Source organism: Solanum dulcamara, chromosome 1 (assembly GCF_947179165.1).
Source record: "Solanum dulcamara chromosome 1, daSolDulc1.2, whole genome shotgun sequence".
Lineage (NCBI taxonomy): Eukaryota > Viridiplantae > Streptophyta > Magnoliopsida > Solanales > Solanaceae > Solanum > Solanum dulcamara.
This window is the reverse complement of record NC_077237.1, coordinates 8,225,034-8,252,750: the sequence shown is the minus strand read 5'-3', so window position 1 is coordinate 8,252,750 and position 27,717 is coordinate 8,225,034. Positions and strand designations below refer to the sequence as shown.

General features: G+C 35.9%; 2 protein-coding genes and 1 long non-coding RNA gene across 12 annotated transcripts; 2 read left to right on the top strand and 1 right to left on the bottom strand.

Annotated features, from left to right (window-relative positions):
* Nucleotides 1-1,123: 1,123 nt before the first annotated feature.
* Nucleotides 1,124-5,647, top strand: LOC129900762 (uncharacterized). Of its 5 annotated transcripts, none has more exons than XR_008769691.1 (5): nucleotides 1,124-1,789; nucleotides 2,315-2,441; nucleotides 3,674-3,746; nucleotides 3,828-5,334; nucleotides 5,438-5,647. It is a non-coding gene; the product is annotated as an uncharacterized LOC129900762 (long non-coding RNA). The 5 variants fall into 5 exon arrangements; XR_008769687.1 differs by having other exon boundaries at nucleotides 2,255-2,441; XR_008769690.1 differs by having other exon boundaries at nucleotides 2,360-2,441; nucleotides 5,438-5,646.
* An 826-nt stretch (nucleotides 5,648-6,473) lies between these two features.
* LOC129900724 (pentatricopeptide repeat-containing protein At3g24000, mitochondrial) lies at nucleotides 6,474-10,522 on the bottom strand. Of its 6 annotated transcripts, none has more exons than XM_055975754.1 (3): nucleotides 8,019-10,522; nucleotides 7,226-7,457; nucleotides 6,474-6,879 (listed from the first exon to the last, which is right to left on the bottom strand). In XM_055975754.1, exon 1 carries the CDS (start codon nucleotides 10,399-10,401, stop codon nucleotides 8,440-8,442), a length of 1,962 nt encoding a protein of 653 aa, XP_055831729.1. In that variant the 5' UTR covers nucleotides 10,402-10,522; the 3' UTR covers nucleotides 6,474-6,879; nucleotides 7,226-7,457; nucleotides 8,019-8,439. The 6 variants fall into 6 exon arrangements, with proteins under 6 accessions (XP_055831729.1, XP_055831748.1, XP_055831742.1 ...); XM_055975773.1 differs by having other exon boundaries at nucleotides 7,226-7,385; XM_055975767.1 differs by having other exon boundaries at nucleotides 7,226-7,377.
* A 1,020-nt stretch (nucleotides 10,523-11,542) lies between these two features.
* Nucleotides 11,543-26,832, top strand: LOC129900714 (callose synthase 5). The gene is made up of 43 exons (XM_055975737.1): nucleotides 11,543-11,574; nucleotides 12,571-12,919; nucleotides 13,013-13,113; nucleotides 13,585-13,706; nucleotides 13,807-13,903; nucleotides 14,023-14,133; nucleotides 14,229-14,357; nucleotides 14,460-14,552; nucleotides 14,860-14,951; nucleotides 15,086-15,212; nucleotides 15,348-15,485; nucleotides 15,568-15,644; nucleotides 15,747-15,825; nucleotides 15,902-16,027; nucleotides 16,130-16,244; nucleotides 16,378-16,715; nucleotides 17,383-17,435; nucleotides 17,520-17,580; nucleotides 17,670-17,751; nucleotides 17,833-17,882; nucleotides 17,965-18,051; nucleotides 18,817-18,939; nucleotides 19,066-19,161; nucleotides 19,243-19,326; nucleotides 19,400-19,560; nucleotides 20,248-20,371; nucleotides 20,448-20,542; nucleotides 20,658-20,775; nucleotides 20,860-21,011; nucleotides 21,346-21,455; nucleotides 21,570-21,695; nucleotides 21,782-21,850; nucleotides 22,484-22,673; nucleotides 22,785-22,896; nucleotides 22,985-23,104; nucleotides 23,178-23,293; nucleotides 23,385-23,468; nucleotides 24,184-24,296; nucleotides 24,369-24,598; nucleotides 24,783-25,580; nucleotides 25,676-25,726; nucleotides 25,850-26,035; nucleotides 26,226-26,832. Exons 2-43 carry the CDS (start codon nucleotides 12,694-12,696, stop codon nucleotides 26,454-26,456), a joined length of 5,793 nt encoding a protein of 1,930 aa, XP_055831712.1. The 5' UTR covers nucleotides 11,543-11,574; nucleotides 12,571-12,693; the 3' UTR covers nucleotides 26,457-26,832.
* The last annotated feature ends 885 nt before the right edge of the window (nucleotides 26,833-27,717 follow it).

Genomic DNA, 27,717 nt, shown 5'->3' with positions numbered 1-27,717 from the left:
AGACTCAACACTAGATGCACTAGGGGTGCTCCATTTTAGGGGAAGGATTTGTGTTCCCCTTGTAGATGGACTAATTCAAAAGGTCCTGTTTGAATCTCATGGTTCACGATACTCTATTCACCCCGAAGTGACTAAAATGTATCAGGACTTGAAACGGCTATATTGGTGGCCGGGTATGAAGAAAGACATAGCCGAATATGTAGCCAAGTGTCAGAACTGCCAACATGTGAAGTATGAGCACCAAAAACCTGCAAGTTTGTTGCAAGGAATACTCATTCCTGAATGGAAGTGGGATAGAATAGCCATGAATTTCGTTATGGGACTTCCAAAGACTTTGGGAATAGTCCAGGTGCTGCTCCAAGATAGGTACCATAAAATCAAAACCCCTCATCGACTATTGGCTCAAGATTTTCGACAACTCGGTAATAGCACCATAGAGGATCAATTGTTCGCTCTTCTTCAAAGAGTGAGGGAGGGAAAGCATAACTCTATTTGTGTGGTGGATGACAGGTTAACGAAGTCAACACACTTTATTTCGATTTTTGACACCCAATTTTGACCGATCTATAACTACTTTTGGATTGCTATCTTACTAAATAGACATTTTTTAAAACTTATTCTTTTATTAAGTAAATGAGTTTATATTTAGTTTTACCCAGTAAACTGTATATTTTGTCAACATTTTGTTGTTGTTGTTATTGTTATTATTATTATTACTTTTATCTTTATTATTGATATTTTTAATTAGAAAATTAAAGTAACAAGCTTTGTACGTTCAAATATTTTTACATGTCTATTTTAGTATATATATTATATATGTGTGTATATTTTCTTTATATAAAAATTAAGTTTATAATTTAATATATATATATATATATATATATATATATATATATATATATATATATAGTTATAACTTGATAAAATTTTATGATTTTACTTATTCAATATATATATATATATATATTATGTTATTAATTAAATAGCAATCTATTCAATTTTTCTTCATTTTATTTTAAGCATAATTTTTTTTATCCAATTTATTTCAATTCTAGCCTAATTAAATTTAATATAATCTAAGTTTTAAATCCATCTTTCAATCACAACTGTCCTTGCATTTTGATCAATGACCACAACTAATTCTATTATTTTTCTACCTCTAGACATCCAAACCCTAATTTTTTTTTGATTCATCATCTTCCCAAAAGAGAAGAGGGATCCGCCACTTCCTCGTCTCTCCAACAAAAAAACTCACGCTGCCATTGTCTCCTCCACTGCCTCACTTCCTTCTCCGGCGAACCCTCTCCCTCACACGCTGCTCGCCGCCCGTCAAGAACCACCAACCTTCGCCGTCTCCTCTCCGCGCGAGCCGCTGTCCAGAGAAGAAAGCAGCAACCACCCGTCACCGGCGAACAGCGAGCTCCGAGCTCGCACGATGAACAAAAGCCCACGTTGATCCACCATCAGCAGCCCCTGCTTCTTCTTCCTCTTCCTCTCCACCGCTGCAACAGCAACTTCGACGAACACACCGAACAAGCTGCAACGACGAACAGCAACCTGCAAGCGGCCATGGCTGCGCTGTTTCTCCTTCAATCAGCAGCTCCTCTGCAACCTACAACCAACAGCAACACCAACGCAGCAACATCACCCAACAGCTGCAACAGCAAAACCTCCAACCAGTCAGCGCCGCCCTCCGTGTTCTCTCGTCAAAGCCGACGAGCAACACAAACAAAGAGCATCGATGCTCCAGTCAAATTTCGGCCAAGGATTCTAGGATAAATCGACAAAGGTGAGGACGAGGCTTTAATGGATTCTTAAGATCCGACCTTGTTATGGTTACTAAGACTCATATTTGGCACGTATTTTTTTTTTAACAGATCTAAAGTTCATACTCCGTATAGAATTATTGTACTAATGTTAGTCTGATCATATTTCTTTATTCATGATTCTTAATATTTGTTACTGAAACTTCGTTTCCAGAACCGTATGTAGTTGGTTTGTGTTACTTGCATGAGGCAAATTTTTTGTCATTTGTGTTAAAATTGTTAACTACAGGTTGTTCAAATATATGCCCTCTATAATTTATTTTTAGCAAGAACCTCGATATTGGCTGATAACAGTAATACAGACCTGTTCATATCTTTTTTTTTTAGAAGATCCTTAATTAACTTGTTGAATCTTCATGTGTGTCTAATTAGCTTTCTATTAATTTTGGCATGGAATTAATCATCTCTAGCATATATTGCTCTCTTAGTTGATTCTGTAGATTATCAAATCTGATTTGTTGACTGATCGACACTTCAAAAATTGGGAGGGGCCAATCTGATAAACCTCCCCAACATCTTCTGCTCTTCTGTAGTCATAACTGGCCTAGCTACCATATGCTGAACAACTGTGGGGATGATGTCCGTTGTGGAAATGGGTTAAAATGGCACTTTGGTGTAAGTATAATTTTGCACTTTTGATACCTAAATACATATTCTTCATTTTGAGCATTTTTATGATGTGTTAGTTGATTTTTTGTTCTGTTCAAATGAATGTTTCAATAGTCCACTAAATATGTGATCCATCATGTTCCTTTAAATGTCTGTTATTACTTGATTACTCTGGTTAATTATGATATGTAATTCATTGATTTTAGCCTGTTTCATCTTGTGTATCCAACATAATTAGAATATAAGTTGATTTGTTGTTTTGGTACGCTTGCTTTTGGGAAGTAACTATAGTAATCAACATTTTTCTTGATCCGCTAACATGTAGTAATCATGTTGGCATTTAGCATAATTAATCTTGCCCCTTTATTAAAATTTAAATAAAGTTAGTACCACACTATTTTTAAATAAAGTTTAAAATAATTTGGTTACTTTAATTATTTGGAGGGATTTACATGTCTACTACTTACGTAATAGACTTTGGCCTTAAATTTCAGCTTTCCTTATTTTCAAGTAACTTGTTGTTGCAGTTTAAACAAATTCTTATTTTTGGGTTTTATGGTAGCCTTTGTTTTTGTTTTTTTATTTTTACTTAATCTTTATTCATTTAAGAAAATAATTATTTTACATTTATTGAGAAGGTCCTCTCTTGCCATAATTTTAGGTCTTTATTTAGTTGTGTTTCTTGACTTTTTCACCAATTTTTGAATTATTTGACCAAACCCTTGAAATCGAAGTTTGCATGAGAGGTATATTTTAATACATCTTTGAAAGGGGGTGTGTTGAGAAATGGGGGCTTGGAGCACAAACTCTAAGCTTACTATTTCCGCATATCCTGCCAGAGCGGGATCTGTCCTGCTAGAGCGGGGTTGCCAGAGCAGGATTTGTCTCGCCAGAGCGGGACAGTCGCGACTTAAATCGTGAAAAAGACCAGAAACGGTCTTTTCTGCAACAATCAATTTCTAAAACCCCAAGAGGCGACCTAAGGAGATTTCCATTGATTTTCCACGGATTTTCACGCTTAAGGTAAGTTTTTTACTCTAGATTCATACTTTAATTCTTAAAAACTAGAAGTATGGGTGGTAATCATTGGGGGAGGGTTTGAACTGAAAATCTATGGTGAAAAATAGCCCTAGGGTAAGGTTAGGATCATGGGTTTGGCCTAGGGAGTGAAATTGTATTATATTTCTTGATAGTTAGGCCATTTTATTGATCCTTGATATGTATTTGATGTTTTCTAGACCAAGAACGAGAAGAACGAATCCAGAAAGGGAAGACTCTTGCATTGTAAGGTTGTGAAAGCTTGAATTTGAGGTAAGTGATGGTCTAGTTTCCCGTATGTGTTTCATATACTTGCTAAATTGCTTCATTATATGCATGTGTGTATATGAATAGGGAAACATGCTAGTGGAGATGCAATTTGGAGAACTTTATCTTCGGCTATAAGATCTAAGGGGGACATTGTCTTAACAGTTGCGTCTAGCGTAATTGCATCTCTTTTATTACCGGGAGGCCATAAAGATCATTCAAAATTTGCAATACCATTAATTGCAACTGAAGATTCAACATGTAACATAAAACAAGGCAGTCCTCTTTCAAATTTGATTATAAAGACAAAGTTAATTATTTGGGATAAGACACCTATGATGCATAGATATTGTTTTGAAGCTCTTGACAAAACTCTAAGAGATATTCTTAGATTTCAAGATGCTTCCAATTTGGATCGGTCATTTGGAGGTAAAACAATTGTTCTTGGTGGTGATTTCAGATAAATTCATCCAGTCATTCCAAAAGAAAATAGGCAAGATGTTGTTAATGCTACTCTTAATTCTTCATATTTATGGACTAGCTGTCAAGTCTTAAAGCTAACCAAAATTATGAGGTTAGAAGAAAATCATGCGGATTCAGATTTGGAGGATTTGAGAGAATTTGCTGATGGTAAAATTGGTAATTCAGTTGATGGTATTGAAAAAGTTCGCATCCCCGATGATCTTCTAATTGAGAATTGTGATGATCCAATTTCTGCAATTGTGAAAAGTACATATCCAGTTTTGTTTAGTCATTTTAATGATATAACATATCTACAAAAAGAGGAATTCTTGCTCCCACTCTTGACATGGTTGAATCAATCAATGAACACATGATTTCACTCGATCAAAGTGAAGGAACAACATTCTTCAGTTTTGATACCATTTGCAAGTCCGATGATGCATTCACAGGTTTGGAACGAGTACATACTACAGAATACCTAAACACTATTAAGTGCTTTGGAATTTCAAATTATATCATCACTTTAAAAGTTGGTGTACCGGTGATGTTATTGAGAAATATAGATCAATCTTCAAGGCTATGTAATGGAACAAGATTAATTATCACTAGACTTGGAAATCGGATTATCGAAGCAAAAGTTTTGTCAGGTAATATGATTGGACAAAAGGTGTTCATACCAAGAATGTCGTTGACTCCATCTGATGTAAGAATACCATTCAAGTTTCAACGAAGGCAATTTTCTATAGTTGCATTTTTTGCCATGACTATAAATAAAAGTCAAAGGACAATCATTGTCTCATGTTGGGTTATATTTGAAGAAATCAGTATTCACACATGATCAACTATATTGGGTTATATTTGAAGAAATCAGTGTTCACACATGATCAACTATATGTTGCATTATCACGGATTACAAAAAGAAAGGGATTAAAAATTTTGATTTATGATGATGAAGGAATAATTTCAAGAGAAGCAACAAATGTAGTGTACAAAGAAGTTTTTCAAAATGTACATGGTGAATGAAAGCAAATGTGATCTTAAATTTCAAATTTTATATGCTAATATATTATTTGTTTTCTGATACAACATCATGGAAATAAGCTTCAAAAGAATTTATCACGAACTTCATTTGGTAAGGATATCAGTGTACTCAAATTGTTAATTTTCTTTTTCATGTAGCTATTTATTGAATTATATATTATCATTATTAATCAATTATTGTAATTATGAAACAGGAAGATTGTTATTGCTGGAGTATCTCAAATTTTGAATTGTTACAACTTGATAGATGATGGTTATATTTGAGTTGCATGATGTTTTAAAAATAAGTTGGAACAAGATGAAACATTTAGATCGAGTATATTTTCTTATTATGTTGTAGCAAGTGTACTTTCTTTACATTTTGTAAAAATTATTATATTATCGTGTTGTAGAAATAGACTTCCTTTACATTTTGTAAAAGTTTATTTTCTTATCATTGCGGGAGCTTTAGTGCACCGGTCTGCCCTTTTTTTTATGTATTAATTGTGATTTATTTACATTTTGAACAAGTTATTATCTGCTCATATTGTATAAAGTACACTTTTTTAAAATATTGATTTTCATATCATATGGTAAAAAGGACTTACTTATTGTATAAAGTACACTTTTTTAAAATATTGATTTTCATATCATATGGTAAAAAGGACTTACTTTTTACTTTGTAAATTATATTTCTTATCATGTTATAGAAATGTATTTTCTTTATATTTTGTAAAGTATATTTCTTTATTTGTAAAAATATTGTACAAAGGGTATTCATAAGTTTCTTCTATAGATATTATTCTAGCTCACTCATTGACAAGTTGTGCATTTTTTTCCTTAAAGGATGTTTGGCTAAATTAATTTTTTTTGTTAAGAATGCCCTTGAGAGTTTATCTAAATATAGTTCATATGTCCAGTTCTATAATGAGTTATTCAATTTAATAATGTTAAGATATTCATAAATAAGTTGAGGGTGTATTGTGGTTAGGCTTCACATAATTATATGTTGATTGACTATGGATTTAGGGAGTCATTGAGTAGATATTGGTCCATTGTTGTAGGATTATTATTTATGAATAGGGTGCTTGATGATATCTATTACAAGTTAATAGATACTTACCGTTCATCACAAATAAGACTTTCATAATCATTAATCATACTACAAAATTAAATGTGATAAATTCTTTATGAGAATATATGTCTTCAATTTTTTATGAAGACTATTTTTTATAATTAAATTAACTCAGAATTCTCCGCGCAACGTGCGGGTACGTATATTAGTTTATATTAACACTGACAAAATCTCTGATAATACATCATACCTAAACAATCTGTTCTTACAACCACGTCGAATTCAAGCAACAGTAAAGAGTTATGTCATGAAAACATGAAAAGAGACATTCTCACAACAAGTACTTCAGTTGTGTCTTGTCACAATCCTAATGTAGATTAGCCATAAGCTTCTTTGACATGATCTGGTGAAAGATCTTTTCTTCTTCGTCACATCCTTCCATCTTCTTTGCATTTCGATCAGCAAAACACAATCCCCGTTCAAAATGCAAATGATATAATCCAGGAAAGCATAACTGAGATGATCATATCATAGTCGCATTAGCCAAGACCTGTAACTATAGTTATCTGAATCCAAGCTGTCCTGTTTTCATTTGATATAAATGTTATTATAATGACTAATAAAGATGATCTGGAACTTATAGAGCAGAGTAAACTAATTGAACGTGAAGGAAAAAGAGAGGTGGAAAGAGAAGGTAAAGATTAAAAAGTTTTCACAGAAAAGATCTCGATGTTTTTGTTTTCCTTTAAGGGGAAGTAGTTGGAAAGTACAATGGTTAAAGACAAACAATCGAGAACTTACTGGTGCTTTCTACTTGCTGACATTAGAATATTAAGTTTTCGGTGACATTCAGCCTAGTAACAAGGGTTAAATTAACCAGCAATCTTTGACCTAATTCGAAGCTCGGGGTCCAAGGTGGTTGTCTTACCCTCATCACAGTGCAGTCTCACATTTTCCATCAAAATTCTCAAATTTCATCTGCTTCACCATGTTCTATGAAATTATTTCCAGACCGATTGGTGTCTGTCATAGTTTCTTCATGGATCCATGTGCTTGTACCATTCTCAAGGCCTTGAGTACCTACACATCTTAGAAGAATTTGAGAAGGTTTTTAGCATTTCTGAGTTGCATTGCTACACTGCTAGTCCATGCTATTGTTCCTGAAGTTCAAGAGAGCAGCATTAACTCATTTCTGTTTTCTTCACAGGTAAAATCATAAATGTCAGAATGTGGCACCAAGTAACATTATTTACGTCAATAATGAGGAACCAACCCAACACAAAATCTGGATATACACAAGACAGGGGAAAACAAAGTGGCCTTTTCACTTTATGGTTGATCTTCGAGCAGAAGTATGCCTTTTAAGAACTGTAATAACTCCTTTATGGGAGATTATGTGAGAGAGTTCGACCCACATTGTTAGAAATATAAACACGAAGCAATCATGTCCGATATTACTAAAAAGATTGCACATAACAAGACGTGTGTATCTGTCCTGAGCATGAAGAGAAAATGTGGAGTAGAAAATGTTACACGCTCTTTAAACACAGAAGGTAGAGCTCAAGGTACTTAAAATTTAGGGACAAAATACAAATTTTCTTTCATATGGTAGGAACTACGTACACAGTCGCTACTATGAATATTTGCAGTTTCAGAACATGAAATGTAGATAAAATATTGAGACTACAGTCTTTCAGCATAAAGGTCCCTTCAGCTTATACCTGGATGCTTCCCGACAGAATCTGCAAGATAGTCTTGATTTTCTACAAGTGCAAAAATCATCAGCAATTGACACCAGTATTTCCAGAACCTCTGGCCATTATGCTATCACTCATGTGCTATTCAGAGAGGCAGAGACCATGAGAGTAACCTGGTTCTAACCATGAGTTAGAAAGCAATTAAATAGTCAAAACCAGCCTTATAAGGCAAAAAAAAACCTCTAATCCATTGGATGGATGACTGCATATATAAAAGATGCTTGTGTATATGCCAACAACCAATTTTGGTAGGAAAACATGCATCATCCAATCCCAACAATGTCCAACATGATAGTCAAATCCAGAATGATTTCACGTTACCACAGATAATTTAAACGAGTCTTTGATAGTTAAACCATTGCATTTATGGGAAATTATTTTTGCACTACCAGTAGTCTCCACAGGAACAAGAACCATTGCGAAAATGATGGAACCGATTTGTGTCTCTCAAGATGATTTCCCTGTCCACCACCTTTGAAACAAACTTAAACGCAGTATGGCAATCACCACAAACTCTGATATTCTTCTTTATACGGATAGGGGACCCAGGTGGAGAATTGAGAAGTGCAAATGCTAACGCAAGTCGTTCACTATGGTACTGCAACCTCTCTTCCCTCTCCTGCTGATCCGTAAACCAAAGCACGTGGCTAGCGTCTGGCACATAGCCAATTTCCTTAATTTTATCAGTTATCTTCTCCCACATATTGCGGATCTCCTCTCTCTGTGGATGGGCATCATCATTTGCTACAAACATATGAACAGCATTCTCAATCTCCACCCAACTACAAGCAGGTTCTTTCTTAACTCCACTCTGGTTCATCATTTTTCTAACTCTTGCAGCATCACTTCTCCTACCAGCAGAGGCATAGATGTTGGACAGCAAAATGTGTGGCCCTGAATCATGTGGATCAAGTTCAAACACACGTTCAGCTGCATAAACACCCAACTCTAAATTTTTATGCATCCTACAAGCTCCAAGCAAAGCTTTCCAAACGGCTGCATTTGGTTCAATTGACATTTCATTAATGAACTTTTCAGCACGGCCAAGTTGACCTGATCGACCAAATAGATCAATAATGGTCACATAATGTGAAATATTAGGTTCTATTTTAAATTTCTTCATCAATTCAAAATAATGCATTCCTTTGTCTAGAAGCCCAGCATGACTGCAAGCTGTGAGAGCACAAAGAAAAGTCACTTCATTAGGTTCAGGTCCTATCCTACGCATTTCCTCAAAGCACTCTACGGTTTCTTTTCCAAGTCCATGTTGAGCATAGGCGGTAAGCATCGAGTTCCAAGAGACCACATCCTTTTTCACTAACCGATCAAAAACCTTTCGGGCATCATCAATGCTACCAGACTTAGCATACATATCAAGCAGAGTATTCCCAATAAAAGCAATAAGTTCTAACCCTGATTTGATCATATGCACATGCACCCATTTCCCGGGCTCTAGAGCTCCAATGCTTGCACAGGCTGCATAAACACTAGAAAACGTAAAGTGGGTAGGCTGAAAACCGCCTCTTTTCATCTCAGAGAAAAGCCTCACAGCAATTTCTCCCTCACTTTTCCTTGCATACCCAGCAATCAAACCATTCCAAGATACCTCATTCTTGCAACTTAACTTGTCAAACACAATCTTCCCTTCATCCATTAGTCCACACCTTGCATACATATCCACAAGAGCACTCCCAACATAAACATTCTCTTCATATCCACACTTCACACATGTCCCATGTAGTTGCCTACCCGTTTCGCCACTCTCCAACGCTCCAGCAGCCTTGAGAACACTCCCAAACGTAAACTGGTTCGGCATAAACCCAATCCTCAGCATCCCAGTAAACAAAAGCAACGCCTCCTTAGCACCTTCATTCTGCGAATACCCAGTAATCAACGCAGTCCAAGAAACCATATCTCTTTCAGGCATTTCATCAAACACCTTGCGAGCATCAGCCATACTCTCACACTTCGCATACATATTAATCAACATGTTATTCGGAACAGTATAATGTCTAAACCTCGATCTCAAGAAGTGTTCATGAACCACTTTGCCTTCTTTCAGCCGTTTCCATTCTGTACATTTCTTCAGAAGCTGGTTGTACAAACTGGCATCTGGTTCCATTGCCCCATTGTCAATAAGATATAGTACTAAAAGCTCCCCATTTGGAGCCTTTTTGAGAAGATCTTTGTCTTGTAGAACTCCCATAGATGAACCAAGTAATTTGCGTACCCCTTCTGGATCTGATTCTAAACTTGCTACTGCACATGATGTAGAGAAAAATTGGCGAGCTATGGGAATGATTGAATTGAAAATTGATCGATTTGTCACGTGTATAGCCTTTGTCATCTCTCTCACCTGCAGCTAGCTCTCTGAGGTGCAATTGTAGTGAATTGTTCTAATTAATCATATTGAATTATTAAGTGCGGTTTTCTTTCTTATTTTATAATCACTCGTATGAATGAGTTCATGGATTGAGGCCAATTTTATTACTAACCGTCAACCATCCATACGATTATCAATTATTACCATCCAGGGGCGGACCTACCTTGTGCCGAGGGAGTTCATCCGAACCCATTTCGGCGGAAAATTATACTATTTATACATAATTAAAATAATTTTTTATGTGTATAAAATAGATGTCGAACCCCCTTCGACTAGCTCGTGTGTCTACTTATTTAGATTTTGAACCCCCTTATTTAAAATCCTGAGTCCGTCACTGTTACCATCCATGATCATAATCCATAACCATCATCCTTAATTACAATTATTATTATCGTCAATCATCATAATCAACAACCAACAATCATATTATAAAAAATAATATTATGTTAATATATTACTAAATTAATTAGTGGTTTATGTAACATTTGTATTTATTAAATTTTAAATATAAATAGGTTATATACTGTCAAATATTAAATTAAAAAAACATCTTAATGAAGTAGTATTTAGATCCTAACAAATATTTTAATATTAAGATATGTATTCAAATTCAAACACATTGATCTTCATAAAAAAAAAAAAAAAGCCTAAATAAAACCGGTAAATATTGACTTACCTCATGCACGCAATTTCAAGTTTTCTTATTACCTTTTTTTGTTTTATTTCAAAAATAATTATTAAAATAGTCGTTAATGTATAAGCTTTGGTTTCAGTTGATCTTTAATGTATAAATATAACAAAAATAATTTTCAATATATTTAAAAAGGTGATGATTCTTAAATCTTAATCATAATATAGGTAAAAATAATTGAGTGAAGAGAATATTTATGTATTATCCAAAAAATAGGATTTTAGAATTTGGTCTTCACCCCTTCCAACAAAAAGAATTAGAAAGAGAGGTGAAAACTATAGGGACCACCGATTTAAGAGTTGTAACAGAATTAGAGTAAATGACGGTCGACCGTCCACGTGTCCGTTCGCTCTGAAGGTATCAACTGTCTTCCGTTTTAAATCCTTCCCTCCATTCCCTCCTCTCCCACTATCCGTTGTCTCTTTCTCTTTTTGGGTCTCCGCTTGGTACATTTTCCTTTACATTCCATTATTTCACCACTCATAATTTCCCTTCCAATCCCTCTCACATTTTTTTTCCTCCTCCTGAGTGCTGATTATTTCCCTATCCATCCATGCTTACCTATCAGATTTTGTATCACTTAATTGATCCGTTTTTTTGTGTGTGTATATAGTGCATGATAATGTATGTTAATTTCCGAAACGAGCCTGTTTATGCATTGTCTGATCATGATTATGGATTTATGAATAGAATTATAAGTAAACACAAGTTATTCATTATACAGGTTCAGGTTCAGCTGTAGTTCTATTGAGGCTTTCAGATTTTGGGTTGAATTAATTGATAAAGTATGAATGTATGTTTCTATATGTGTGTGTGTGTTCATACCTATATATATATACATAAATGGATTTATATGTATGTTAATTGGAAACGATCCTGTTTGAAGATTTATGTGTATATAGCTGTAGAATTATATCTTCATTATACAGGTTTAATTGTAAGTTTCAATCGGTTAAGATGCTAGCTAGGACGTAAGTTTTCATTCGTTTTAGTCTTTCGGATTTGTATGAATGGTTATATGCGTTTTTGTGCATGATAATGTCTATATCTAGATCTGTTAACTGATTGTGTGGTAGAGTGAGTGTGCATGTGTATTCTGGAATGAGCTAGCATGTTTAAGCATCTGAGTTTGATTATGGATTTAGGAGATTATCATGAATATAGATATAGAATTATACATAGAAGATTTTCATTATAGTACATGTTTAATTGTAATTTTCAGTTGGTTAAGATCACTGGTAAATACCTGAATCTATATGAGTAAGCATCTGCATAACCTATGTGTATGTGTTTAATGCATGATGATTGTGAATGTATGATAATTATGAATGTACGTGTGGATTTATATGGTGCGTGTTTGATCGTGAATATTGATGGCTATATGAGTGAATGTATATTCTGATGATGATTATGGATATTCAATACGAGATATTTTTGAACAGAAATTGAACTGAAGAGAGGGAGAAACGGAAAGGAGCTGGAAGAGAGCGGTGGTGTCGAAGCCAAAACTACATTCAGTTAGCTAAGCTACCGACAGCACTGATTAGGAGAGGACAAAAATTAGGATGACGAATCCGGCGAGACCGGCGGAGGGAATGGACCCCCAAATACCGGTCGGGGGCGCAGGGCCCTCGTCACTGACTAGGCGGCCGTCACGAAGCGCCGCCACCACTACCTTCTCTATGGAGGTGTTTGACAACGAGGTTGTTCCCTCTTCTCTCCAGTCCATTGCACCAATCCTTCGCGTCGCCAGAGAGATCCAAAATGAACGCCCTCGCGTCGCGTATCTTTGTATGTCTTTGTCTTCTCCTACCATTACATACACATTAATCTCTGCAATTTCTCATTTCCCCCTCTTTTTTCTGTTTTGTTTCGTTGTTACAGGTCGGTTCTATGCGTTTGAGAAGGCGCATAGATTGGACCCCACCTCAGGTGGACGTGGTGTTCGGCAATTCAAAACCAATCTCTTCCAACGTTTAGAGCGTGTACGTATGATTTGATTTTTTTATTTTTCTCTTTATATAATGTTCCTTTTTCCCCTTATGACTTAAGTATTTGTTTTAAAATTAGAATTACTTAAACTCGAGGGAGTAAATCAAGCGTTAGACATTGGGCAATCTGGATGTTATATTGGGCAAAGAGAGACATTAAACCGGTTAGCCTCAGTTATTTAATAAGTTCCTCGGTTTGATGGGGAAAATTTTACTTAGGGCAGCTAGTTTTCAATGGAATTTATCAGTTAAAGATAGAGAGAGAACTTTTTCAGAATATTAAGGCGGGGGTACGTGCAACAAAGCATATTTTTTTAGATTCAAAGCATTGTAGTTTTATAACCATCAATTTCCGGTAGAGCTCGGTTGAGTCAATTGTTTAGGAGGTTCCAATATTCCCAACAAAGTTCCTTTGTGCCCAATCGTTAAGTATAGGGGTTAACTAAAGGAATTGCTTTCATTCAGGACAATAAGTCGAGTCTTGCTTCTCGTGTGAAAAAGACTGATGCACGGGAAATTGAGAGCTTTTACAAGCAATATTATGAGCAGTATGTCGTGTCTCTTAACAAGGGAGAACAAGCAGACAGGTAACTGTAACTCTCTCGGTATCATAAATATCCTCTTTTTAAATTTGTTGCCGTGGCTTGGTACTAATTGGTGCAGGATTCTTTAATCTTTTGAGAACAGAGCTCAGCTCGGCAAAGCATATCAGACTGCTGGTGTGCTTTTTGAAGTTCTTTGTGCTGTTAATAAGTCTGAAAAAGTTGAAGAAGTTGCTCCTGAGGTCAGCACTAATATTAAAACTTAGGTGCACAATTACGAATGTTCCACCTAGATGTCAACTTTTCTGGCATTCACTGGAGGATTCTATGCAAGAATTTAATGACATGAATTATTGAACAGATCATTGCCGCAGCAAATGATGTTCAGGCCAAAAAGGAAATATATGCCCCCTATAATATTCTCCCCCTGGATTCGGCTGGAGCATCCCAGTCCATTATGCAACTTGAGGAGGTACTACATAAACTCATAATTACAGAAGTATAGGCACATGTAGTTTGAAATAGTACGTCAAGATCTTTAGCTTTTCCTTTAAAACTCCTCACCAGGTTAAAGCAGCCGTTTCTGCTCTCTCAAATACACGTGGGTTAAATTGGCCAGCTTCATTTGAACAGCAGAGGCAGAAAACAGGGGATCTGGATGTTCTAGATTGGCTAAGGGCAATGTTTGGGTTTCAGGTAACAGTTCCTACTTCAAAGAATGAGATTATAATTGCTTGAATCTCTACTCAGATCTTTGGTCAGAATGAGAAATTGTTAACCTCTGTGTGCTGTCTGCAGAGGGATAACGTAAGAAACCAGAGGGAGAATCTGAGTTTGCTCCTTGCGAATATTCATATAAGGCTAATCCCCAAGGCTGAGCCACTTAACAAGGCATGTATCACATATAGCTAACTCATGTGTTCTCTATTCCCCATTATACTCAATATGTGATATCTGATGCTCCTAGGATTTCTTATTCATTTTGCCTTGGATTAAACTAGACCTTTTAGTTTAGTCCTCAAGTGCATGCTTTGAATTACTTAATTTTCTTATCAGTCTCCTTCTGAATTGATTACCTAGAATCTTGAGCAAATGCATTTTTTTATTTGTCTGGATTTATTAATAGCAAGAAAGCAAGGCTATACAAGAAAGTGACAAAATCAAAATCTGTTCTTATAAACTATTGTTTCCAATGTAGCTTGACAATCGAGCTGTGGATGCTCTAATGAACAAGTTGTTCAAAAACTACAAAACATGGTGCAAGTACTTGGGAAAAAAACACAGTTTACGGTAAGATATTGGCAATACATATACTTTCTTTCAAGTGGACATTCTCTTATATGCTTTTGCTCTTTCGGCTTTTAGAAGTGTATAAACCTTAAATATTGAGAGACATTTTTAAGCAACAAACTTATTGCATTTAGGCTCCCTCAAGCCCAACAAGAAGCACAACAGAGAAAGATACTTTACATGGGCCTTTACCTTCTAATCTGGGGTGAAGCAGCTAATGTTCGCTTTATGCCAGAGTGTCTATGTTACATCTTCCATAATGTGAGTGGTTCATTAATCTTCTTTTATATCACCACTACTAGTCTATAGATGTCAAAATTATACACCTCCAATAACACACATTTGCAGAGGAATCCTTCCTTTAATGCGAAAATAACTTCTACATTGTTGTCGCAGATGGCATATGAACTCCATGGCCTCTTAGCAGGAAATGTGAGCATTGTCACTGGAGAAAATATCAAGCCTTCTTATGGTGGGGATGATGAATCATTCCTGCGAAAGGTCATTACTCCCATTTATCGTGTGATTGATAAGGTAATACGTCTCATATATCTGCATTTTCTTCCAATTCAATTTTCCTTTTTATGAATGTTTGCAACATGATTTGCTCTTCCAGGAAGCCAAAAAAAGCAAAAATGGAAAAGCACCGTACTCAAATTGGTGCAATTATGATGATCTGAATGAATATTTCTGGTACTTGGTTAATTAGAACAATAACTTCAGTACTGTGTTATAGAAATAACAACATGACAAATGGTTTCATATGTAATCGCTGAATTTGATATACGTTGTCAGGTCACAAGATTGCTTTTCTTTAGGTTGGCCAATGCGTGATGATGGTGACTTCTTCAAGTCAACACGTGACACCACACAAGTATGACTTGTACTTTCATCGAAAGTTTCTTCTTCTATCAGCAGAAGAGTTGTTTACCTAACGACTGCTATTACAGGGAAAAGGAGCTGCTAATAAAAAGCCCGGAAAAATGGGAAAATCATACTTTGTTGAGACCCGGTCATTTTGGCATATCTTCCGAAGTTATGACCGCCTTTGGACCTTTTTTCTTTTAGCTTTGCAGGTGGAAATTTCAAACTGTGTTAATTACTATATACTATTGTTTCTTTGCTCCTTATAGCTTACTTGTTCCGTTTTGGGCCATTTTTGGAATGTACTTTTGCAGGCCATGGTCATATTTGCATGGAGTGGCATTCCTGTGTTGGATATATTTAAGAAGGATTCTTTATACAACTTGTCTAGTATTTTCATAACGGCAGCTATTCTTCGCTTTCTCCAAAGTACGTAAATCTATGAATATCTTTGAAATTATATTAATATCTCGTAAGATTTTCTACTCTTATTGTTTTCATTTTACATATTAATTAGTAGCAGTTTAGTAGAAAAATAACCATCCCTTGTTTTTTACATTAGGTATGCTGGACCTTATTCTTAACTTTCCGGGCTATCATAGATGGAAGTTCACAGATGTACTGAGGAATGTTCTGAAGATAGTTGTCAGTCTTGCATGGTGTATCATCCTCCCACTATTTTATCTCCAAGAAAGCAACTCAGAGCTACTTACGAAGATCCGAAGTTCCCTGACATTTCTAGACAAGATGAAGGGCATTCCTCCTCTGTACCTAATGGCAGTGGCTGTGTATCTACTACCCAATTTACTTACTACAGCTTTGTTTATTTTCCCAATGCTCCGTCGATGGATTGAGAACTCGGATTGGCTTGTTGTAAGGTTCCTTCTGTGGTGGTCACAGGTAATAACAAAAAGCCTTCTGACCCACGAAAATGCATTCGCTTAGTTTCTTACGAACATTTTATTTTCCTTTGTTGTAAGTCTAGAAAGCTTACGTGCTATTGGCAGTTAATCAATCTCTTGAGCTGAAATCAAATTCTTTATGTATTCTATGCTTCTGCTTCTTCCTTCACCAAATCTGGACTTTATTGTGTTTTTTTTTGTTATAACCACCGATAATACATCAGACTTTTTGTTTTTTTGAGTCCCTTTACGAATTGTGAAGATCTTCTACATATGAAATAATGCACATTATTTTAAAAGTATTTTAAGATTTACACTAACGTATCCCATGCTTTTAAAAAACAATGGCTGGATGATCATAAATCCTGGGAAAAGAAAAGAGGTAAAATAGTTTAGATATCAAGGGCGCAACTTGAATGAATCTATGCAAAACTTTATAAGGTTTCGAATTTTAGGTGAACTAAGCTCGTTTGAGTTTCTTTCTACTCTGATCATATGGTTTAGCATTTGCAAAAGTAGGTTAGAGTTCATCCAGTAATCTGTTTCAATAAGACAACAGCTCATACATTTTGTCCATTCATCAGGCTACTATGTATTTATATGCCAATATTTTATTTTCTATAGCAAACATTATTAACTGTCTGGGCCTGCTTGTTTTTCTGCAGCCAAGAATATATGTTGGGAGGGGAATGCATGAAAGTCAGTTTGCACTTATAAAGTATGTTAACAAGTCTTTTACTTCCAACTTTCTCTTATTTGTGTTCGACACTTGCTCTATCGGATGCTCCACTTTTTGTATCAGGTATACTCTCTTCTGGGTGCTACTTCTTTGTGCAAAATTTGCATTCAGCTACTCCATTCAGGTAATTGGATGTCTATACCATTGCTCTTCTTTGGAATGAGACGTGGTAGTTGTGTTTATCTTCTAATCATGGTATATATGTGTTTTCAGATAAAACCTCTTATAAAACCCACAAAAATGATAATGGACATCAATCACGTTCAGTATGCTTGGCATGAGTTTTTCCCCAATGGTATATAGTCCAAATTTCGCTCTCTTTTTTCAGATTTTGTATCTGCGAATTGATGCTAATTAATCTATCCTATCTGTGCAGCTAAGAGCAACTATGGGGCTCTGCTTGCCATGTGGGCACCAGTTGTCATGGTATGTCTTGTCTTTTTGTTTTCATTTGTAGATGTTTCATGGCTATCTTTACCTGTAAATATTGCATTCCAAATTTATACAGGTTTACTTTATGGATGCTCAAATATGGTATGCTATTTTCTCAACTTTGTGTGGTGGTGTTATAGGTGCCTTTGATCGTCTGGGTGAGGTAATCACTTTCAGAATGCATCTTGATTGTCATTTACTTTGTCGTCAATATAAATGGTTAATGCCTTATCACTTGTCAATAGATCTTACTGAAATTTAGTTTGGAGACAACTTGATTATTGTTGCTCATTATGCGCATCATTACAGTAGTAGTGATGTTCCTTGGATTAAAAATAATCTTTCTGTGTGCAACAATTATAATTTCCTGATTTCAATCCAACGGGTAAGCAGAAGACAGAAATTAGCATAGTTGAAAGTGAGACAACCTTTGTATTGTTAGTTAAACATAATTTCTTCAATGTGCTTCTTTTTGTTCGGGAAAATTTCCAATTTTAAGAAGGATGTTGTAGAGTATTAGGAGCAGTACATCATCAGTAGATTGCAGAAGCATATCTGAAGTGTGTCTTCTTTTAATCACAGAAGCAAGATTTAGACCAAACTCTAATGTTTGTGGCCAGTGATAAAGAATGGTTAGGAGTAGTGCACATTACTATAATTATTGTTGCAACTAATTATTCATGTATAATTTTTTTATAAGTGGTAGTTCCTTTTCTGGTAGCATAACTGTGGTTCCATCACTTAAATTGTCACTACTGGAATCTGCTTCATCAAAGATCAGGGTTGATTGAGATATTTTAGGTTTAAAAATATGCTTTCCTGAAAAACTATGCTTTCATCTTATTAAATTTTTATTGTTAATTTGTTGAGTTTGTCCATCTTTATTAACATATGGTTCTGCTCTTTTTGTTGCTTTACTTTCAAACAGATAAGAACTTTAGGCATGTTAAGGTCAAGATTTCAGTCTCTGCCTGGTGCATTCAATACTTACTTGGTACCTAATGACAAAGCTGAGAAAAAAGGATTTTCACTCTCCAAGAGTTTTAATGAGGTTTATTTTGTCCTCACCTTTTCCGTTGTGTACATGCTTTTCATTCTTCAGGCCATGAGGATAATAGATTGCCAAAGTCTTGGAAAAGTGAAAATCTTATAAAACTTATTATTTTTGGATGTCTAGGTTTCACCCAGCAAGAGAAGCGAAGCTGCAAAGTTCGCTCAGTTATGGAATGAATTTATATGCAGTTTTCGTGAAGAGGATCTTATAAGTGACAGGAAAAGTCCCTTAACTCATCTTTTTGCTTTCTAGTTGGTTCATAGTACATTAAGAATTGAACTGTGTGCACATTATTTCAGGGAGATGGACCTATTACTTGTTCCTTATTCCTCGGATCCAAGTCTGAAAGTTATTCAATGGCCACCCTTTTTGCTTGCTAGAAAGGTAAAGACTGTCAGCTGATGCACCTCTTTTTAAATTTCTTCTTCTACACTGATTGATTGTCTTCCCTTTGTAGATTCCAATTGCATTGGACATGGCTTTACAATTTCGTTCCAAAGATGCTGACCTTTGGAAGCGCATATGTGCTGATGAATACATGAAGTGTGCCGTTATTGAGTGCTATGAGTCTTTTAAACTTGTTCTTAATGCGCTGGTTGTTGGAGAAACTGAGAAAAGGTTGCTTATTCAGCTGATTCATAGATCTATGAATCATTATATTAGCTTCATCATCATTCAACTTCATGAACACATGCATCTGAATTCAAATATATTCTTGATTACCCATCAGGATTATTTGGAACTTGTTTCTTTCCTCTCCGCTACTCCCTGTTTTGTTCATTTAGACAGGCAGCACTTTCTCTAGCTGTAGTACGCCGTAATGCTTGGTTTTCAGATACAGTGATATTGTTTGTTGAATCACCTTAGGTTTATACCACTGGTGCTTTGGTTTCATAAGAATGGTCTTTTTATTACGTTTTTTGCTTCGTTTAAGTCTTTAAATTGGGTAATCAGAATTCTAATTCTTGTTGTGTTTTAGTTTTCTTTTTATCCAGTTAACTGTTTGATTAAACCTGTGTTCTTTTTCTTTTGAAAAATAAGTTGCATTCTCTCTAATCCTCACTTCTCCTCTACCTGTTCTTCAACTTAACTTTTGCTGTTGAACCATTATTCTGTTACCTTTGTGGAAGATCATATCAGTGACCTTGTATAAAGTGGTGATTCAACATACCAACATGTAGTTTCCGACCTTCATGCATCATTTCAGATGTTTAATGTGGTCCTTCCAATTGCTGCATCAAGTGACACTTCATACTTCTTCATTACAAGGATATCTTCTTGATCCTGTCTAATTTGTGTCTCTAGGATCATAGGAATCATCATAAAAGAAGTTGAAAACAGCATTTCAAAGAATACGTTCCTTGCGAGTTTCAGAACAGGACCTTTGCAAAACCTTTGTAAGAAATTTGTAGACCTACTTGAGATACTGGTAAGTGATGCGCTGGCTGGTGTCTGTAGCAGTGGAACTTCATATGTCAGATATTTCACTGTCTTTCTTGTTGCAGAGAGATGGTGATCCATCTAAAAGGAACAACGTTGTCATAGCACTGCAGGATATGTTAGAAATAGTGACCCGTGACATGATGGTGAATGAAATCGGGTTAGTGAATTCTGTGCCATTTTTGGATGAGCTTTTCAGATAATAAATGCATAGGATTGATGTTATTTAAGATATTCAATTTGATATTTGTTCTGGTCTTGTATAATTATTTCAGGGAACTTGTAGAACTTGGTCATAGTGGAAGGGATTCTGGGAAACAGCTCTTTGCTAATACTGACTCAAGAACAGCTATTGCATTCCCTCCTCCAGTAACAGCACAGTGGGAAGAACAGGTCTTTTGATATATATATATATATGATTTGTCTTCAATTAATGGATAAACAGAAAAGCAATCATCATGTTGATTTATTTCTCAGCTTCGGCGTCTTTATCTACTCTTAACTGTGAAAGAATCAGCAGTTGAAGTTCCAACTAACCTCGAAGCACGGAGAAGGATTTCCTTTTTCACAAATTCATTGTTCATGGAAATGCCACGTGCACCTCGAGTGCGCAAAATGCTTTCATTCAGGTACTGCTCATAATTCATGACCGCGTACATCCTCAAGTTTATAGATAAATTATCTGAGTTTGAGCTTTCTCTTTCGAATATTTGACTTTCCTATGGCATGCAGCTAATATTTGGAGTGAGCATAAGATTTCTTGTTAGTCAACAATCAATTATATGAAGTTAATAAGTAACATTGCATTATTATAGTCATGAGAACACACCATTAATATGTAAATAGCGGCAGAAATACCAATGCTTTTGTTTATTATTAATATTCAAACTATGTCACTTGTCACATGGATCCATTGTACTATTATCCCAAATTCAATTGTGCAATAATATTTTTCATATGCAGTGTCATGACCCCATACTACAGTGAGGAAACTGTCTACTCAAAAGGTGATCTTGAGATGGAAAATGAAGACGGTGTATCAATCATTTTCTATCTCCGAAAGATTTATCCAGGTTTCATTCTATTATCAACTGCTTGAAAATGAACTTCCTTTCAGTGTGATGTTCCTCTTCCTATTTTATTGGTATCTTTTCTTGTCTACTTGACACCACTTTATTTCCTTCTAGATGAATGGACTAACTTCATGGAACGTATTGGATGTAAAAACGAGCCGGAGGTCTGGGAAAATGAAGAAAACATCTTGCAGCTACGTCATTGGGCCTCATTAAGGGGACAGACTCTCTGCAGAACAGGCATCTTAAAATAATTTTTCTTATCATATTCTTTTGGACATAATAGTTCCTGTCGATTATTCATTGTTACTGTTTATTCTGTTCAGTAAGAGGAATGATGTACTACAGGAGGGCTTTGAAGCTTCAAGCATTTCTTGACATGGCTTCAGAAGGAGGTAAACCATAATATTTTTAATGCCATTTCCTGTTCAGAGATTTTATCTTTGGGCTAAGAACCTTGACAGTTCTTGTAATAAAAGAAATAATGAGCTACATCTGCTGAATTTTCTTTAGTAAGAAATACTTGCTATCTGCTCTGAGTATTTTCCTTTGCATATGATATGTGCTCGACATAATTGGCGGCTGAAGTTTATTCAGGCATGCTATGGTCTACAAGTAGCCATTTGAACCAACAATAGGACCCACATAAGTGATATGTACATGTATTTGCCTTCTGATCATGATACATGTGTGGTCTGAGAGCTGAGTTTTGTACAAGTTTTACATGTCACGGTATCACTTAATTTGTCATACCAGAACTTTTTATGGTGGTTGGTTCTGTTGCATGGTAATGGGAGCTATCAGTGATGAATGGGAAAAAAAGTGTTTTTTTATACTAACACTCTCATTCTGTTATGTTTAAGATTATAACGAGTTATATTGAGCAACATGAAGAGAACACATACGTTGTTAAGCAGATGACAATTTTTAGCTGCTTTACCAATATGTCGCCTAAGATGCTTGAAATAGGGTACCAAGTGTTGAATTCCTTTCTGGTAAAGAACTACATTGTGACTATTTGTACACAGAGATTCTCGAAGGATACAAAGCTGTTACAGTACCATCCGAGGAGGACAAGAAAAGCCAAAGATCATTGTATGCTCAATTAGAAGCTGTGGCTGATATGAAATTCACCTATGTCGCCACCTGCCAGAATTATGGAAATCAAAAGCGAAATGGAGATCGGCATGCAACTGATATTCTGAATTTGATGGTCAAGTAAGTTTCTGTTTCACCAAATAAACAAGGAAAAACGAAAAGAAGTTGTATTCTCCTATACTCAAATGTATTTAGAATACTGTTGAGAAATTCTCTCCTTTTCCCATGCAGCAATCCCTCTCTCCGTGTAGCATATATTGATGAAGTTGAAGAAAGGGAAGGTGGAAAAACTCAGAAGGTTTATTATTCAGTGTTGGTGAAAGCAGTTGATAATCTTGATCAGGTTATCACAGTTCTTTTATAATAAATATTAACTGTAATTGATTCTTTGCCCTACAAGTCCTGATTTCTTCTATGATCTATGTTTGAAGGAAATATACCGTATAAAGTTGCCTGGTGCAGCAAAGATAGGAGAAGGAAAGCCTGAAAATCAGAATCATGCCATTATCTTCTCTCGTGGGGAAGCTCTTCAAACTATTGACATGAATCAGGTGAAGAGAGACTGAGTTGAAATAAATAAAGCCAAGTAATCATAAAATAATAACTTAACGCTTTCTCTTGCAGGACAATTACTTGGAAGAAGCTTTAAAAATGCGTAACCTTCTTGAGGAATTTAATGAAGATCACGGAGTGCGTCCACCTACAATATTGGGTGTTCGTGAGCATATCTTCACTGGAAGGTTGCATAATAATTTCTCTGTCAGCCTGCTTAGTTTCATTAAATCCAGGTTTTTGACATATCTGATAAGGCCTCACATCTTCCAATTACAGTGTGTCTTCATTGGCTTGGTTTATGTCTAATCAAGAGACAAGTTTTGTCACCATTGGTCAGAGAGTTCTTGCAAGGCCTTTAAGGTATGTTATTCTTTTCCTTAATGCATAAAACTACTGAACAGACTGTACTGTATTTCCATATCAATGCATCATTTTTTGGCAAAACATTTTCAGCACTATTCAACTTTTATTTTATTTTTCGTGCATTATTCATCTATTTGTGGTTGGATCAAAAGAGGGGGGAAGGGGTTGGAGGAGTAGAAGGAAAAGTGTAGGGGTACAAATCATTTGGTAAAGAAGTAAATAAATTGGTCAAGTAAAAATGGACGAATTGGATAACTTTCCAGGTCAGCTTTCTCAATCCATCCAAAACTTGACAGGAAGAGCTATATCTGTTTTATTTCCCTCCTAATTGTAACTACCAACTGCAAGTAATCACCAATATCAAAGCAAAAGGGCAAATAAACAAGTTAGTTTCATAATTTCCCGGTAGCCTCTAACCTTCGAAGAACTAAACAATAGTGTAAGTAGCTTTTTCTCCTTCTCCAAAATGGAAATGGAGAGTAGAAAAACTAGTATACTGGGTTGCTAACGTGAAGTTGAGCAAGACCATTTCTTGGACAAATACACATTTTTCTTCTATTAAGAAATTAAATCAGGAGCAGTGGGGACTTTCTTTTGGTGCTTTGCTTGCAGTTAGCGTTCACCTGGTATATCCAAATGATTACATTTATGATATATTATGATTTCTGACGAGACCAGAGATTTATTTTCTATTATACTTTGATGATTTTAGGGTCCGCTTCCATTATGGACATCCAGATGTATTTGACAGAATTTTCCACATCACTCGCGGTGGAATTAGCAAAGCTTCAAGGGGTATCAATCTCAGTGAGGACATATTTGCAGGTAACTTTTAGAAATATGTCTATTGATACATAGACAGATCACTTTTATTGTTCATAACGTTTGGCTCTATAGGATTCAATTCAACATTGCGACGTGGAAATATTACTCACCATGAATACATTCAAGTTGGAAAAGGGCGAGATGTTGGTCTTAACCAAATCTCTCTCTTTGAGGCAAAAGTGGCATGTGGTAATGGAGAGCAGACTCTTAGCCGAGATCTGTACAGATTAGGACATCGCTTTGATTTCTTCCGTATGCTGTCCTGTTATTTCACAACTACTGGATTTTATATCAGCTCAATGGTAATTCCTGTTTAACATTTGATGACATTAATATATAAAGTTTTAACTCATATGGTGTGGACTTCATTACTTCAGAATTACAATGTATCCCAATTACTTCAAATCATGTGCTCAATCACTTTGCTTTCGTGAGATGATGTAAAGGAAGATATACCTATGATACCATTTTATTTTTTCCTTGCAGCTGGTAGTCCTCACAGTTTATGCATTTTTATATGGTAAACTCTACCTTGAATTGAGTGGACTGGAACAGTCCATTGTCAAAGTAGCAAGATCCAAGGGTGACGATGCTCTCAAAGCTGCAATGGCCTCACAGTCCGTCGTTCAACTTGGTTTATTGATGGCCCTGCCCATGGTTATGGAGATTGGGCTCGAAAGAGGCTTCAGAACTGCTTTAAGTGACATCATCATCATGAACCTGCAGTTGGCTGCTGTTTTCTTTACCTTTTCTCTTGGAACAAAACTCCACTACTTTGGCCGCACAATTTTACATGGTGGAGCAAAGTACAGAGCAACTGGGCGTGGTTTTGTCGTGAGACATGAAAGGTTTGCTGAGAACTACAGGATGTACTCGAGGAGCCATTTCACCAAAGCACTGGAAATTATGATTTTGCTCATAGTTTATCAAATTCTCGGTGTGGCGGTTACTGATAATGTAGCTTTCTTGCTTCTCAGTGGCTCAATGTGGTTCCTTGTGGTTTCATGGTTGTTTGCTCCCTTCCTCTTTAATCCTTCAGGTTTTGAATGGCAAAAGATAGTTGATGATTGGGAAGATTGGGGCAAGTGGATAAGCAACCATGGAGGCATTGGTGTTCCGGCAACCAAGAGTTGGGAGTCTTGGTGGAATGAAGAGCAAGAGCATCTGCAGTACTCTGGTCTAATTGGCCGCTTCTGTGAAGTTCTTCTTTCTATGCGCTTCTTACTTTTCCAGTATGGAATTGTTTATCAGCTAAATGTGTCCAATGGTGATAAAAGTATCATTGTTAGTACATCTTGAATTTCAGCTTCAATACAATATATGGAAGGTGTAATTGCCATCCCATTTATATTCTAATCCTCGTTTTGATATGATCACAGGTGTATGGTTTGTCCTGGTTGGTCATTGTCTTCGTCATGGTCGTCTTGAAGGTCAGCCTTGGAACCTCTTTTGCATCATGAAACCATTCTTTAGAAAACGACTAATTTAAACTCTCCTCACAGAAGGTTGTCTTTCAATACATAGTGTTCTGAAACTGTACTTCCTATCTGCAGATTGTATCCTTGGGCAGGAAGAAGTTCAGTGCTGATTTCCAGTTGATGTTCAGGCTTCTGAAGTTGTTCCTTTTCATTGGCTTCATAGTCACATTTGTCATGTTGTTCAAATTCCTAAGGCTTACTGTTGGAGATATTTTTGCCAGCTTATTGGCCTTCTTGCCAACTGGATGGGCTCTTCTTTTGGTAACTATTTTTCATATCTTCAATTTTCTCCCTAATAGTCAGTGGGATTGATGCTACAACAATGAGCAATTTTTTTACAATTTTGACAGCTTCATTGCATCTGACAAAAACACACTTACCTTTCTTTGACACAGCACACTAAGATAATTGTGTGTATCTATGTCTGAAACTTTTATCGTCTGCCCTGCAGATAGCACAGGCATGTAGGCCAGTAGTGAAGGGCATAGGAATGTGGGGATCTGTTAAGGCTCTAGCTAGAGGATATGATTATTTGATGGGGCTTGTGATCTTTGCACCCGTTGCTGTTCTTGCTTGGTTCCCTTTTGTCTCTGAGTTCCAGACAAGGCTTCTCTTCAACCAGGCCTTCAGCAGAGGGCTTCAAATTCAACGTATTCTTTCTGGTGGGAAGAAGCACAAGTGAGCTTAGTTATCATCGCACAACAAACATTCTGTATTATTTTGGCAAAGGAGAAGTATGACCCCCACACCACTGTTCAAGATTCCATATCAAGTCTTCTGCTCCTTGGTCCAGGACAACTTGTAGATATAAAATTTCTTTGCATATGTATAGTTTCAGAATACTACAGCACAAGATGTATACTCCTTTGTTATAATTGTTCATGTAACCAGCTTGGCCGTAACTCTATTTCTTTTGGGTCAGATCCAACATACTAGACAAAAAAGAAATCAAGTAAATGCGAGAGATAAAGAAAAGATGCACGGTTGGAACAAACAGTTGTTGTGTATGATCATGACTCAATTAGTTGTTGAAAGAAAAATGTGCACAATTTTTTACATTTTTTCTCCTTGCCACCTGGCACAATGAAATGGTATTCCAACTTTTTGTATAATCTGTTATGGATCATAATATTTAGATAACACTATTAGAAAAATATTGAGTAGACATGGTAAGCTGCTATATGATTGGGTTTAAGGCAGAGCTGACAGAGTTTGAGAGAATTGAATGAGATGTTAATTAAGTGAATGAATAGTCTTTAAAATTGAGCCCTATATTTATAATTATGTCTACATACTTACAATATGAGAACATAATTACAATATGAGCTTTGAGTGATAAGCCCTAAGCCCTACTTAGAACATGAGCTTTGACTAATAAGCCCATAGTCTAACAGAGTCAAGCTCCAACATCAAACACCCTATCATTCTTCTTCCCATTTGTACTCAGCATAAGCAAAATACTGCATTCAATTTGAAGGAGCAATAACATTCTTTCAATTAACACATGGGTTTGGTCATCTAACTGAGGAGTCCGACCCCAGAACACACACTTTTTGGGCACCATAATGCCTTCGTGCATTCCGTGCATTAATAATGCCTAAACTTAGAAAGGCCTTTAATAGACACCACATTTCTTAACATAACCAATCAAATCCTCTTTGAGCCCCTTTCACTCGCACAACACACACAATTTACATCATAAATAACAAGTAGTTAAAAGAGGATTTTTATGTATTATGCCAAAAAGATGAGAATATTACTAAGGAATATATTTTTCCAAAAATGTTCATTATCCATAACTCCTTAAAATTTATAAATTGTTTTAAATGGACTATCGATGTAAAACATACATGAAGAAAGTTATGTTTTCCGTTTTAATGATTTTAAAAAAAAATTATTATTCTTATTTGATTGCTAGATTCTAATGGGTCGTTTGATTAATG

What these genes read in the sequence shown, in the direction of transcription:
- LOC129900714 (XM_055975737.1), top strand. Translation starts at nt 12,694, where the DNA reads ATGACGAATCCGGCGAGACCGGCGGAGGGAATGGACCCCCAAATACCG. An exon ending in TGTGGGCACCAGTTGTCATG is followed by an intron (nt 17,883 to 17,964) that starts GTATGTCTTGTC and finishes AAATTTATACAG; the next exon opens with GTTTACTTTATGGATGCTCA. An exon ending in ATGATGGTGAATGAAATCGG is followed by an intron (nt 20,543 to 20,657) that starts GTTAGTGAATTC and finishes TAATTATTTCAG; the next exon opens with GGAACTTGTAGAACTTGGTC.
- LOC129900724 (XM_055975760.1), bottom strand. Translation starts at nt 10,401, where the DNA reads ATGACAAAGGCTATACACGTGACAAATCGATCAATTTTCAATTCAATC.